This window comes from Scophthalmus maximus, chromosome 12, assembly GCF_022379125.1.
Source record: "Scophthalmus maximus strain ysfricsl-2021 chromosome 12, ASM2237912v1, whole genome shotgun sequence".
NCBI classification, from domain to species: Eukaryota; Metazoa; Chordata; class Actinopteri; order Pleuronectiformes; family Scophthalmidae; genus Scophthalmus; species Scophthalmus maximus.
In genome coordinates this window covers 6269292-6283332 of record NC_061526.1, presented here as the reverse complement: position 1 = coordinate 6283332, position 14041 = coordinate 6269292, and the positions used below count along the sequence as shown (strand labels likewise).

Genomic DNA, 14041 nt, shown 5'->3' with positions numbered 1-14041 from the left:
CGTGAAGTTGCGACCTCGCTCCGGAGACTCACTTGCATGTCGCCATGGTGCTGATGGAGTCGGGGCACGTTGCGCTTTGACCCTCTTGCCCAGCCCACTTGGGACGTCGGCACGGGACACCTCTCTCTCCCCGAGTCCTCTAGAAAGGAAAAGGAGGTGAGACCATTTCTACATGATCATCAGTTTACACACATACACACACACCGTCAATCAATGAACACGCTCTGTTGTGTAAGCATGAGTTTGAGTAAGCACGTATGGGGAGATTAGGCAGTGTGAGGCCTCAGCAGCGTGTGACAGGACAAGGTCAGCCAACAACGATGGATCTGGCTAAGATGGAGCTGACGTTTTATTACGACACATCTTGTGTAGCTGTGTCTGTGTGTGTGTGTGTGTGTGTGTATGTGTATGGGTGTGTTCACTCAGCAATGTCTCAGCAGCTGAGACTCAAGCTCCCGTACTGCGGCTGTAAGATGAGCAGGCACACAGCATCTCTCGTCTGAGTCACTTCGGCACTGCTCTGTCATCGTCGCTTGCTCCGAGAGTTTGGCAAAACTCGAAAACACTTGTGCACCCCCTAGTCCTGTTGTTCCTAAAACAATCCTCTAAATTTTAATTTGAGGTCAAAAACAAATGCCCGTACCCAATTTGCACCGCGAACAAAGCCCCAGACATCAATTCATCACTTTATGTGAAATGAGGATAGTACACTTTTGACATTAAGTGCAGCTTCCTAGACTTTAATGCTATATCTCATTACATACTCTACTGACCCCTCCTCATTAATGTAATCCCCAGGACTCTTTTACTGACCAGAAGGGTTGTGCACATCCTGCAAATGGGTTTAATTACAACTCAATGCATCAAGTTGTTTGAAGAGACCCGTTGGCTCAATGAATTCTGTAACTACTTGACCACATCTGACTGAAGACCCTGGGCTTGGTCTCAGCATGTACATTGAAAAGTATACTAGCGCCCTCTAGCGGTGACGAGTTGAACTATACATAAATTAAAAGAAATGTCCCCAGTCATAAAAAAAAGTGGCATTTATTTTAAACTTGAGTCATGGTGATTTTTGTTGTTGAGATTTTGGGTAATATGCTAAAAGCCTCGGATACTGAGGAAACTGAGGACAGGGATGCTAGAAAATGGGAGTATAATTACTACAGATACAATTTCAAAAATAATCACCTAATAGCCCAAAATCACCACTCGCATTTACCTGGCGTCACTGACTCCTTTCTGTCTCCCCCCCTTTCTCCTGGCTCTGTGTCTCTTCTAGGTAACTCCTTCTCTTCTCCATCATCCGTCTCAAACGGTCTATTTCTGAGCTGGGTGTCGGAAAACCTGGTCTGCTCTGTCTCCGTCTCATCTTCCGTGACTGCACGGAGGCCCGCCTTTGTCCCGCTCTGGGTCTCAACTTCAAACCCGCTCTTCGTCACATCTACTCTTCCCACCGTGGTTCCTCTGACCTCCACCTCTGGCTCGCCCTGACACGAGACCGGAGAGTTGTCAGCTTGGCGAGGGCTCACCCTGTGGGTTCCCCTTTGTAAAGATACAGGGATATTTTCTGGACTGCTAGAATAACATCCCGCTGGCATCTCTTTATTCCTGATGCCCAGTGGACGTTCACCATCTTTGACTTCGGGCGTGTTACGTATGTACGCAGGGTCATTATCTTCCACTTCACTGGGCGACCCCGTCTTATTCGATAGTGTTGCATCCGTTTGTCCCGTCCCTTTAAACCCATCTCCGCCTGTCAGCTCCAGATCTTCCTCCACATCTAGACGTCTCGTCAGTTCGGGTGAATGTGCATAACGGAGCGTCTCCTGCCTCATTACACAACCACTGGGAGATAAATGTGTGCTTCCGGTTTTGACTGTTTCACACTTTGACAGCTGAAATAATACGCCTCCGTCTCCTCCTCCACTAGAGGCCTCTTCGGCGGGGTCACACGGAGGTCGCTTCCCTTTCGGTCGACCGTCTGAAGCGACAACGCTTTCTAGCTCATTTCTGAGGATGTTCCAGCTCCCAGCGTGCTTCTTTTCTTTCTGTGTGCTATTATCTGCATCATAACTTGTGTGAAGACGGGATGAGAATGGTTGACGAGCCAAACCAGGCTCCCCTTGTGCCACTGGAGGGAACAAAACCTCATTTGGCCTCTTGTCGTCTGGAGAAAGGCGGAGAATGAAAGATGGTCTGATTTCTTCTGTGTTGCTTTGAGTGAGAGAGAGAAAAGGAAAATGAGAATGCAAAATATTGAGGTCCCTGCTTTTCACAAAACCAGCATCAGTATTTGTTCTCTTATGTCATCTTAATATTTAGGGCTAGAATATTTCCTTTGCTACTTACTCTCTCCACTGATGTTCAGAGAGACTCACTGGAATTTGGAGGGACGGGTTGAATTTGTCTCTCTGGGAGAGAGAGCACGCCTCCGTCTCAGAGAGCTCACACTGAATCGATGATGGAGCCTGTCCGGACTGGTTAGCAGGGGTGTTGGAGAACGTTCCGTGGGAATAAGCCTGTGAGCATTGATAGACGGCCTCCGTCTGAGACGTCTCCCTTTGGAGTGAGTCCCAGCGGGAGGCAGCCTGGGATGACGGGGAGCTTTCTGGTGTTTGTGGGCGCTGATAGTCGGCGGAGGTCTGAGGCCTGGACCATTGTCTGAATTGTAACATTGGGAGAGGGCTTCATTTTCATTTTGGTGTTTCACACACCATAGAGCATTTAGGATTAGGATCTTTATGTTGTTAGCATATAAATGTGACCATATTATTTTACAGCAAAAACAAATGAATCCGTTCTAGTTTAGAACGATTCAACCAAATAAGACAAAAAATAATACGATTATAAATCCTGTGTGATGTCCTCTCGCCCTTGTGCCCGTGATATATTAAACTACTGAAGTGTTTTCTGGATGTTCCCTGGCAAAATTGATATTCTAACATCACGATAACTCTGCGTAGCCTCCACTTTGTTTGATTTTGATTTACCGATCTGCGTCTCCTCCTGTTTTTCTCTCCTCCTGATTCATGCTCCTGCTGCTCTGTGCCCAAAGCTCCCTCTGGCTGTCATAGAACCTCTCCACTACCACATACACAACAAAGGGCGAAACAAAAATATATCAACTCTTAGGGAACAAAAGAGAAAGTAATCTATGTAAAGTATGGTGTAAGTTCTGTCAACAGTGTGATTGTGATTTATCAAGCAGGTATGTTCCATTGCAGATTTTTTTTTGTTGAATTACTTAACACGACATCTACAAAACACTACAAAATAAGATACAGTCTCCCAGAGTAGTGATTCTCAACCTGGGGGTTGCCAGATGATTGTGGAGACAAACATTTTCAATATATTCAATTCAATATTTTCAATATATTCAATTCAATATTTTCAATATATTCAATTAAATATTTTCAATATACTCGTGAAACAGTCAAAGGCCTGATTATTCTGGTGCATCACAACTCAAAAAAGGTTGAGAACCACACCTAGAACAACACTTGTTGATAAATATATCCTGAATGTTACTTGGCTACAATACTGTTTCTGACTGGTTTCAATAATGCCAATCAAAAAAGAAAAAAAGTTAAACTACAAAAGTGCTAAAATGTCTGATGACAGGGAGATATGAATAACACAAATGTTATGATCGATTACAACATCACTTGGTGCTTTACATTTTTTTTTGGGGGGGGGGTGGCATAAATCTGCATGAGGCTTAAGTAAGATTTTTTTCTCTCTACATGTTTCCTGACTGACTTTGCCTTGGATTGTTGGAGCGGTCGCTCTGCGCCCGAAGAACAGCCAGAATCTTCCGGGCCCCCTGAGACAGAGGTCCTGAGTACAACCTGCTGCTAGACCGCTCCATCTCCACCCTACCAAAACATCTGCTGCCCTAACTGAGGATATCTGACTCTTCAAGCTGTGAAAGACATAAACACGGACAGAGTGTTAGGTGAATAACACAAGGACCTAGTTTGGACGGGCATCACAAAGTGTATTTTCAGAATAAAGAAATAAAGAAAATTCACAACCTAACATAGATAAAGATTAACATTTTACTTTATTTATCTCATGACTGAAAACAAATAGTAAACAGGAAATGTTATACCATCACATGACACTGAATTCTATTATTTGTGTCTGTGAATAGTTTATGTAAAATTCTTCATTTGAAATACACACACTCAAATTAATCCCAGTCATCGTATTGGCAAGACTGCTCTTACGCAAACCCAATTTTTTTTCCCCCCGAGTTGAGTGTCGTCACAGAGATGAGTCGATGGCAATTTGGGGGATTGATTTCTGTTTTCCATGCCAACCAAGTGAAGTTTCAAACGAACTTCGCAAAGCAGCATCTCTTCAAGCAAGGTTGACTCTCTTTGCACAAAAACTACATGTGGAAAAGTTTGAGCTGGCTTTGAAAAAAAAAAAAGAATCTCCCCATCCATTCTCGTATGTTTGACTACTGCGTTCCTCTCCTTGCCACCGCCTTGCCCTCCAGATCTTCCACTATTTTCTGCAGCAGCCGGGCATCCAGGTGGAAATAGATGTACAATTGTCTCTCCCGCCTCAGGGGGGCGTTGCGCTCCAGCTGGGAGCGCTTGGCTTTGACCTCCCCCATGATTTCCTGCATTACATTCTGCAAACTCTGCAGCTGAGACTCCGCTTCCACGAGCTTCGCTGTCAACTCCTGCGGGAGAAGAGGACAGAGGGAAAACAAGCAACGGCATGAATAGTGGGCGCACACATGTAACTACGGAGGCACCTGAACCACCACTTTAATCACTAAACAAACATCAAACATAACTAGTTTTACCATTAACAATTTTTAATCTTTAACATTTCTGTAGTTACAAATAAAAACATAAATATATATATATATACATATAAACATTGAATCATTAAGGTGCCATAGAAATGCAATGTTAATTTCTCATGTTAATGTCGTTTAATCAGCTCATCTACAGAGGAAACCTGTTGTGAATGTCATTTATATACATTTGCTGTTCATGGGGGGGGGGGAGCAACATACCACCACACAAACTGTTTGATAAACTACAAAGTTTTGTGCAAGTTTCTATTAGCTGGTTTACAACAGTGTGACTCGAATGAGAATTTAATAAATTCACAAATTCTACAGAGACAACAAAACGGAATCTCTTACTACTGAAAATTTCCTTAAGGTTTGAGGGGGAACAAGAAATGTGGCAGAAATGCAAAAGGTTATACACACAAAACTGCTGACATGTTGAGTGAGAAAATATGATTATTCTCAGACAAATAAAAACACATCACTGTGACTAATGCTGAAGCTTGTGTCATGCAGTAAACCAGTTACTCCTGAGAGCCATTTATCACACCGTGCTCTTAAACCAGACACCGGAGTCGTTTTGTGAAGAGAAAAGAAAAACTCATCGTGCCAACAGCTAACCTCACCAACAGTGAAGAGTAATTTTAAAAAATCAACTAACTCACACTAAGAATTTTTCCTGTACGGCTGACCAACATGGCTGTACATAAAGCAAAAAGGAAACAACACCAACCTGTGCATTGGGGCAGAGCAGCTCCTGATCATTGATGGCCGTCGGACATACCTGCGGCCCTAAGACCAGCTGCTGCAGCTCTGTGTACATGGCCCGGTGGAGCGCCTCGCTGTCGCCGGAAAGACGGGCGACGGTGTAGTGCTGCTGGCGGCCGGCGCCGGCGAGGGCTTCTCGGGTCACCCGGAGGTCGCCTGCCAGGTCGCGAGCAGCCTTGTCCAGCGCTTCGTATGTGCGAAAAGGCTCCGAGCGGCCGTGATGGGAGTCTTTGTCGAGGATCTGGAGCAGTCTGAGAAGTGTTGGATACAATACATTACATATATACAATATATACACAGCTACAGCAGACGCAGTTTGTTTGAAGAAAATGTCAGTGCCACTTAACAGACACAAGTGGATAACTAAGGCTTCGTTCACATTACTAAATTTTTGTTTTAAAATGCATCACTGCTGCTGCGTTTACGCAAGTCATCCGCACCGTTGAGGAATTTCTGTCCTCTCTAGGGAAACTGTCTGATGAGCTTTCTCAGGCACCAAGCGAGGTCATCTTATCTATGGCCGGCTGAGTCGGTGAGCAGCTGCAGGCTGTCTCGAGGTGTCATAGTCGCAGTGAGATGACGACATTACTCTGACAAAGCTAAATACGCTATAGAGACCAGAGATAGGCAGACTATTTTGGGACGTTCTTACCTGCTGAAGGCCACATCCCTGCAGCTGATGATGGGGTTCGGCCTGGGGTTGATCGCCAGGTCGGGGTGCGCCAGGGACTCGATCCTCAGGGTCGCTGCTTCGCCTTCCTTTAGCATTCTGCTGTTGACATCTCCCAGGTGCTTCAGACATGTCCTCCACATCCTCAGCTCCATCTCCTGAGCCAGGAGGACCAGGTCAAAGGACGCCTTCTGACGGAGCAGGTAGTCACGAACCTGAGTGGTGGAGATTTACATAATAAATCACAGTTTATCACAGAGACAAGCCCAAGGTGAAACGGAGGACATCACCTACTAACCTGATCCTGTCTGGAGGTATAGTAGTCCTGCCTGGCCAGCTGCAGAGCCAGGTCTCCCCTTACCACCGGCACATTAAGCAGCCTGGCAGACTCCCTCAGGGCAGCAGGCACTGGTCCGCGGAGCAGGGCCTCCAGCTCGGCCTCCACAGCCTGCAGCTCCTTCCTGGACACGACTTCACGCACATGCAGAGAGGACGAGGTGGAAATGCTCTGGAAAGAAGAGAATGAATGAGAACAGCGAGACTATGTACAGTAGAAAGGACAATACATACTGTAATATGTCTGCTTTACCTTGGTATGAGACGACTGCTCTGAGAGCCAATCCAGCCCAGCCTCGACACTCTTCTCCTCTGCCTCGGCCTGCATCAGTTGGTGTTGGGTCACAATATGGGACCATTGAAGTCTGGCCATCTCGGTCCTCCTACGCTCCACCACATGCTCCTCCCTCTCTTTTCCCTCGGGCTCTTCCCTCTTGTTCTTTGCCTCCTCCTCCTCCTCCTCTCCATCTTCACAAGAACTGAGGTCGAGGACCTGGAAGCGCTCAGAGGAAGAAGTCTCAACGATGTCAGAGATTCCCTGGAAGAAATGCCTCTGAGTGAAGGCAGCTAGTGTTTTGGTGTTGAGCTCCTCTTGGTGCAGATACGGGTCCAAGGACATCTGAGATAGGAGGACAGCGGGCCTTTTGGCTTTTTGCTTGGTTTCTGGCTGAGCAGGGACACATGAAGCAAGTTTCCTCACCTCGTCCGTTAGGTTTTGTAAAAGAGTGTTGGTGTCAGCGTTTTCACCTCCGACAGAAGTGCTGGCCTCCTTTAGCTTAGACGCAGCGCTCTCCAGCTCTGCGGTGAGTCGCAGGTCAACATCCGCGCGTGCGGTGGCCGCAACCTGCAACCTGTTGTAGCGACGCTGCTTCAGCTCCCTCTCTTTACGCAGTGCCTGGAGCTCTGCCTCCAAGTCCTCTACGGCCACGTCGCCCTCCGCCGCGAACCCAGAGGATGACGATGAGGAGGGCGGCCCCAAGATGTTTCCGCTGCTGCCGTCTGAAGGGCCGATGGTTTTCAGGACCTCGCCCAGTGCGGCCTCGTCCAGAATCGGCTTGCCGGATTTCCGCAGTTCCCGGAAAGCCCGCGCCTCCTCCGGGGTGAGAACATTGTTCCGGTTGAGGGACCGACAGACAAAGCGCAAGAAGTGAAGGTTCTCCGGAGCGCAGTCGAACAGCCAGTCGAACTCGGAGGCCTTCAGCGATGACGCATCGGGATAACCCAGGCGGCCCAGCGCCTCCACAAAGTGGCCACCGTCCAACATGGTGGTTCAGCAGCACCCACGTCCCCTTTTTGTTATTGTGCTACTCACTCACGCAGCAGCGCAATGTGGGTTTTGGAGAATTAGGTGAAAGTTAGAGAAACAATAATCAGCTCTATGAGGCTTAAGCCACGTCTGCACTTCTGTGTTTGCCTCAGCTACACTGGCTCTTATAAAAAAAGAACTAATTGACACTGTTAAAACAGTAGTAGAATTTTCTGTTTTTACACACGAGCATACAAAATCAATTGCAGCAGAGTTTATTATCTTAAAAGGTGTTGATTCCCATTTCATAGTTTTTGTGTTACATACACTGAAAGGTTCTTCATCACCCAGCCCAGTTATTTGATTGATGGAATATAATTATTGAGTGGGAGAAATCCTCTCGACAAATATACGGGTAAGATTAATTGCAGAATCAGAAACTTATCCTAAACCTTTCTGTCACAACTGCTCCTGAGTGACACTCCTCTCTCCTTTGACATGACACAAACAGAAAACCATTTTTTCAGAAAAAGCTAGACTTTCTTAATGAAGAGCTATGAATGGAGCTCTGAATATTAATGTGAGATTCTAATATACACTTTTCAGTGTATAGTGTAGCAAGTACGAAGCTACTGTCAGACAGTTAATATCAAAGACATCGAACGGGGATCCAAGACAGAGTGATCAACAGAGCCATCCTGCTTATGACAGAAGACATTAATATCCAGTAATATCGCCTCTTAAATACATTAATAGCAGGTAGAAGGTGTGATGGATAAGTTTTGTTAGCGGCTGCCTGCTAACATTAGCATGAGCAAAAGCCGGACGATAGCTCGTCTCGTTTCAGTGTAGCTAATGTAAACCGCTGCTAACAACAACTAGTTCTTAGCTAGCCCGGCAATAACCGACACGACTCGTGTTAGTTGTACTGCAAAATAACAATGCGTCGTCTTATCAACGAGAGTCGAAACGGGAAACAAACTCTCTCTCTCACTTCGTCACTTACTCTCGTCCTCTCGCCGACGTCCGTTGAGCTAGCTGGCCAGCGCCGCGCAGCGCTGTGGCTGTACGCGCCAAACGTCCAAACAAGGACGGAAGTCGTCGCGCACGGAGTGACGTAACGTCCTCCCGGTCACACGTCGGAAGTAGCGCTGCGCTTTCGGCCAATTGAACGCACGGAGCGTCGTCGCTCCTCCCTCTCCTCCGAGCGTCTCTTGTTCTCAGCGCAGCCTCAACATATCCTCTCATTCCGGCGTGCGATCTGCCATTTCTCTGTGAGGACCCTCCGTCAACTGGTAGGTTAGAGATGGATGCTTATCGATCGACGTAACGCGACATCGATTTCCTGTTATTGTGTGTCTGACTCTCAGTGCACAGCTGGGAGTTCACTTCTCACTTCCACGCTTTCGATTGTCATGCTGTTTGCTTTCATTGAGCCAAGAAAGCAATGTTATCTCACCAAAAGTTATATTTATATCATCACATAGAAACTGTATTAAGTTTATTATTAACTCAGGTCAAATTAACTCTTTTTGTTTTTTTCTTCTCCATGTTTTTGTATTTTGACCTTTTAGTTTTTTATAACAAAGTCAATGAGTATGATGAGTGCAAGTGTTTGTACTGCGTTTCTCCTGAATTACCGATTTGCATTCCAGACTGAGAGTGCAGCTGATTATAATGTTATCCACATAACAGTCCGCAGACAAAATACTGCAGCCTGAGGAGAAAGTCATTCAACACTTGGAACAGTGAAAATATAAAAAACCTAACTGCTACTTGTGCTGCTTGAAAAGGGACATTTAAGAAAATGTTAGATCTAGTTTGATGCACGGTGTATTTCACGCAGTCCTTTCTTCTCACTTTTCACGATTGGCTTGTTGCCTCGGCGACAAAGTTATCACACGCAAGACTCCCAGCCATGGTCCAAGCTAAGACGTGGATCCTGCTCAGTCACTTCGATGGATTCCCCAAGGACAGCGACTTTGAGCTCAAGACGGAGGAGCTTCCAGAGCCCAAAGATGGGGGTATGGTGACATCATTTTTTTTTTTGGTGTCTGTAAATTTGCTCTACTTGGGTTTGAAGATCATGTCGCTCACGTTATTTGTCTTCATTATGTCTCGAACATTAAACACCATGCGTTTAAAATGAGTCAGTGTTCAGGTCAGTGAGTCACGTGCAGAAGAAGAAAACCCACTCTGTTTATGCGGACACTCAAACGCCCTCCTTTGGTTTCAGAGGTGCTCTTGGAGGCTGTGTTTCTCAGTGTCGACCCGTACATGAGGTGAGCGGAGGGCATCATCGTGCAGCCGGAAAATGATTATAAGACTTCTTATTACTACCAAATCATTTTGTTGATGGGAGGGGGATGCATGCGCACACGATGTAACAAACCGCTTTTCTCTCCAGGCCGTTCAGTCGCGTTCGCATGAAAGAAGGCGATGTGATGATTGGAACTCAAGTGGCCAAGTAAGAAACACACACACACACACACACACACACACAGAGAGAAATGTCTTTTGTCTGTCGTGATGTGCTGTGTACGCCTGATGGTTCCCTTCCCGAAACAGGAACAAGTCAGACACCTGCTAGTGATTACTGCAGCCTTTGATTCACAGTGACTATTTCCTGGCAGAGATTTCAAACGCTGCCTCCGTTTCGGAGGGAATGTTTTTGTTGAAGAACATAATCACTTGGTGACCAGACTTTCCAAAAGAACATCGAAACAATCACTTTGTCAAGGATACCGTGGCACGATTACAGACACAGCGCAAACTTAAGAGTTTAGCGTTTGTGTGTTTGCGCTATACATACGACACCGTGGATTGAATTGAAAACGGGTGAGAAACACTCGATTGACTTGTTGTTGTTGTTGTTGTTTTTTTTCTTCTTTTCTGTAGAGTGATCCAAAGTAAAAACCCGGCGTTTCCCCTGGGGAGCCATGTTGTCGGTCGTTGTGGCTGGAGAACGCACACGGTCAGCGGCGGGACGGACCTGGTCCCCATCATGCCCGACTGGCCTCAAGACGTCTCGTTGTCCCTGGCCCTGGGAACCATCGGCATGCCAGGGTGAGGCAAACTGACAGAGGCCTGAGTGCAGAGGTGTTATCTTATATCGGCCACAAAAAGATCTCATCAGTCAGTTTCTTCTAAAAAGCAGTAAGTAAGGAACACTCCTTAGGAGTCAGCTGGTAACATTGGCTACTCCCATGTGTGACCTATTATTCATAGAGCAGTGGGGTCAGCGGAATGTCAGATCAGATAAGATACGACTTACCTGAAAAACATTTTGCCATATTTCCCTGTCAATGTTTGACCTGGGAAAGCGAGTGAGAGTGTTGCGTCTCAGCTGTTTGGAAGACTCGCCAGAGGAGAACAGCTGAGTCTCGTCTCCCTTTGAGCAAATAAACTGGCTCCAGATGTTTCATCCCCCCATTTATAAACACTGATAACCTCGCTGTGGAAGCGATTACAAAGGGTTTACTTTACAAAGGTCGCAGAGGCTCCTCTGGGGGAACCTGGAGGGGGAAAACGTCCCCCTCTCCCGTGCCTTTCCGAGGTTGAATGTCGCTCCATCTCCATCTTCTCCCCCCAGACTCACGGCGCTGCTCGGGATCGAGGAGGTGCTGGGACTCCAGAAAGGCGAGACCCTGCTGGTGAATGCGGCGGCGGGCGCGGTGGGATCCGTGGTGGGCCAGATCGCCAAGATCAAGGGCTGTAAGGTGGTGGGCTCGGCGGGCTCTGATGCCAAGGTGGCCTTCCTCAAGGAGCTGGGCTTCGACGGGGCCTTCAACTACAAGACCGTCGGTTCGCTGGAGGAGGCGCTGAAGACGGCTTCTCCGGAGGGATACGACTGCTTCTTTGAGAATGTAAGCAAACACGCACACACTCTCCTCTTTCCTTTCTTTTTTCATCGATGCAACTGACACGCCTGTTCTGACTTCAGGTGGGAGGCCCCTTCTCAAGTGTTGCCTTGCAGCAGATGAAGAACTTTGGGAGAATCGCTGTGTGTGGCAGCATTTCCGTGTACAATGACACCACGCCTCAGACAGGTGTGCACCTCCCTCGCTCTCTTTTTCTATTTCAATAGTCGGGCAAATTTTTGAAATGCCTCAACTCGAGGCCACAGTGAAGTGCGGTCGGAACAGTTCATAAAATGAATCACCCCCCCACCTTCACAAGTCCACATATATTAACACATCAGTCCACCAGAGGGCAGCACCTCATCACTGAAAAGCTGCAGAGGTGTATGAACAGATTCTGAGAAGAACGGACCGTTTCCTCGGACCGTCACCGAAAGTTACTGAATACACTCTCTCTTATTCTCTCCGTGTTCAAGGCCCGTACCCGCAGCTGACCATGATCTTCAAGCAGCTGAAGATGGAGGGCTTCATGCAGTCCAGGTGGGAGCACAAACACCCCGAATCCCTCAAGAGGCTGATGGGATGGTTGAAGGAGGTCAGTGACCGGCGAAACGACTCAATACGGTGGCTTGATATCATTTTTTTCTCTTCTTTTTTGTAATGTCTGTGTGATCATTTTGTTTATTTCCCGCCTCTGCAGGGCAAACTGCACAGTCGCGAGCACATCACCAAAGGCTTTGAGAACATGCCGGCTGCCTTCATGGGGCTGCTGCAGGGAGACAACGTGGGCAAGGCCGTCGTCGCAGTCTGATCCTCACAGGATCCATAGGGACAGAACAGTATTACAAAAAAACAACAACTAACTATCATATATTTCATACACGAAGGACGGAGCAGGACACGGAACCAGCTAAACCGTATATATTTTTTCATATTAGCATGTCGACGTTTGTTCGTTTGGATGTTTGTCTTTGTCACAATACTAAAATAATATAGATGCAATCTTGTTATTTAGCCACGTGAGAAAATGTGATTTATATTTTTTTCCGCACGAGTTGACAATTAACGGATTCAATCTGAAACAAGTCGTCCGCTTTCGAGTGAGGGGGCGGAACCATTCTGCGAAGTTAAGGGGATTTTCCTTCTAGGGAAAATGCTCTCTTTTCTTTCTTTCTCTTTAAAATAATGGTAGCATTTACTGCTTGGTATTTTTGAATTTTCAAAGTTTTCACCGTTTACACAGCAGCACCGCCCAGAAAAGTGTCGTCATATTTGAGTGTATGTCATTTGGGAGTATGAAGGTTCCTGGATCTGCTGCCAATACAGTCGTTAACTGTAACAAACAGTAATTAACCATGTGCTTTGTATTTAGTGAGAGCTTTTATATAGTAAATAAAAAGGTTTGGCTTTTTAAAAAAAGAATTGTCTATATGCATCATGTCTTTTTCTTATGTACATATTGCAGAACGAGAGAATCTGGTGTCAAATCTATTCACAACTTGCATTTAAGGCCCCATTTCATTACAGGTGTCCCGAGCCCTGCGTTCAAAATCATACCTATGTAAAAGTGCTTAAAGTATAAAGAGTAAAGTTACTTGATATGTTGACACATACTTTATTATGAGCTGTTCGAGATGGAGATTAATTTCTGATCGCTTTAAAATACTTTGAGGTAGTTTTATCCAGGGTCACTGGAAAACATCTGAGGGGTTATTTATGAGGTAGAAAAGAAAAGAAAAACTAAATCTGCTACACTGGTGTTGTTTAAGTTTTCAGATTTTTTGCATTTCATTATGAATAAAGTTACTCAATTGAAACCGTCTGACGATCTAATAGGCGGAACTCACAACTCCTGCCACCAAAAGGTTGGGGACCATTGTGTTCATCTGCAATAATTTATGAGTTTATTGTTTTGCTTATGTGAGATTTAATCTGAGATGTAACTACTAAGTACTATTAAAACTAGTTGAGACAGTATTTACCTCTGAAATGGTGCAGCCAAGCACCCCTGAAATCCTAAAGTACAACAGCACTTTACTAAATGTACTCCATCTTGACATATATATGCAGATATTAATACTTTTATACCAAAGTGTGCAGTTGAGAAAAAAATTAATAAAGTAAGTGTAAATTTAGGGGTGTTTTTTTTGGGGGGGGGGGTTTATAAAGGCATCATGTTAATGTGTGGGAGATGCAGACTGCATATGGTTTAACCAAAGCAAAATGAAAGTGATAGTCAGGGATAAATGATACAATAGGATTAGTCATAATTCCCAGAAAGTGGTGGTATTGAGCTGCGCGGACTCAAGTCTTTACGGTAAAACAGGAAATTGTCAAGTCACTGT

At 45.9% G+C, this 14041-nt stretch overlaps 3 protein-coding genes across 11 annotated transcripts in view; 1 reads left to right on the top strand and 2 right to left on the bottom strand.

The window, feature by feature from the left end:
• Positions 1–8947, bottom strand: part of poln (polymerase (DNA directed) nu) — a 47148-nt gene extending 38201 nt beyond the window's left edge. For 7 of the 8 annotated variants that reach the window (XR_004786344.2, XR_004786346.2, XM_035617500.2 and 4 more), the window contains exons 1-6: positions 8843–8947; positions 3763–3925; positions 2994–3087; positions 2353–2664; positions 1223–2217; positions 33–139 (exon numbers count right to left, since the gene is read on the bottom strand). Coding sequence is in view for 6 of the 8 variants with exons in the window: in XM_035617500.2 (XP_035473393.2) it covers positions 33–139; positions 1223–2217; positions 2353–2664; positions 2994–3087; positions 3763–3871 (1617 nt within the window). In the remaining 2 variants the exon portion in view is untranslated. Of the gene's footprint in view, positions 1–32; positions 140–1222; positions 2218–2352; positions 2665–2993; positions 3088–3762; positions 3926–8830 lie in introns of all 8 variants that reach the window. The other variant, XM_035617473.2, reaches the window with a different exon arrangement.
• haus3 (HAUS augmin-like complex, subunit 3) lies at positions 4048–8860 on the bottom strand. 2 transcript variants are annotated; one of them, XM_047336427.1, is made up of 5 exons: positions 6844–8860; positions 6553–6762; positions 6237–6469; positions 5601–5835; positions 4048–4696 (listed from the first exon to the last, which is right to left on the bottom strand). In XM_047336427.1, the coding sequence occupies exons 1-5, from the start codon at positions 7852–7854 to the stop codon at positions 4469–4471; spliced, it is 1917 nt and encodes a 638-aa protein (XP_047192383.1). In that variant the 5' UTR covers positions 7855–8860; the 3' UTR covers positions 4048–4468. The 2 variants fall into 2 exon arrangements, with proteins under 2 accessions (XP_047192383.1, XP_047192382.1); XM_047336426.1 differs by having other exon boundaries at positions 5550–5835; positions 6844–8855.
• Positions 8948–8992: 45 nt separating the features above from the next.
• LOC118290147 (prostaglandin reductase 1) lies at positions 8993–13123 on the top strand. The gene is made up of 9 exons (XM_035617600.2): positions 8993–9131; positions 9731–9860; positions 10073–10118; positions 10244–10303; positions 10735–10902; positions 11429–11702; positions 11780–11885; positions 12173–12291; positions 12397–13123. The coding sequence occupies exons 2-9, from the start codon at positions 9755–9757 to the stop codon at positions 12505–12507; spliced, it is 990 nt and encodes a 329-aa protein (XP_035473493.2). The 5' UTR covers positions 8993–9131; positions 9731–9754; the 3' UTR covers positions 12508–13123.
• The last annotated feature ends 918 nt before the right edge of the window (positions 13124–14041 follow it).

Bases quoted from the DNA above. Each gene is read 5' to 3' on its own strand.
- haus3 (XM_047336426.1), bottom strand. From the start codon at position 7,854: ATGTTGGACGGTGGCCACTTTGTGGAGGCGCTGGGCCGCCTGGGTTAT. The intron at 6,470-6,552 runs GTTAGTAGGTGA...TCCACCACTCAG, and splicing joins ATACCTCCAGACAGGATCAG to GTTCGTGACTACCTGCTCCG. The intron at 4,697-5,549 runs GTTGGTGTTGTT...CTTCTCCCGCAG, and splicing joins TGCTCTGCCCCAATGCACAG to GAGTTGACAGCGAAGCTCGT.
- LOC118290147 (XM_035617600.2), top strand. From the start codon at position 9,755: ATGGTCCAAGCTAAGACGTGGATCCTGCTCAGTCACTTCGATGGATTC. The intron at 9,861-10,072 runs GTATGGTGACAT...CTTTGGTTTCAG, and splicing joins TCCAGAGCCCAAAGATGGGG to AGGTGCTCTTGGAGGCTGTG. The intron at 10,119-10,243 runs GTGAGCGGAGGG...TTTTCTCTCCAG, and splicing joins AGTGTCGACCCGTACATGAG to GCCGTTCAGTCGCGTTCGCA.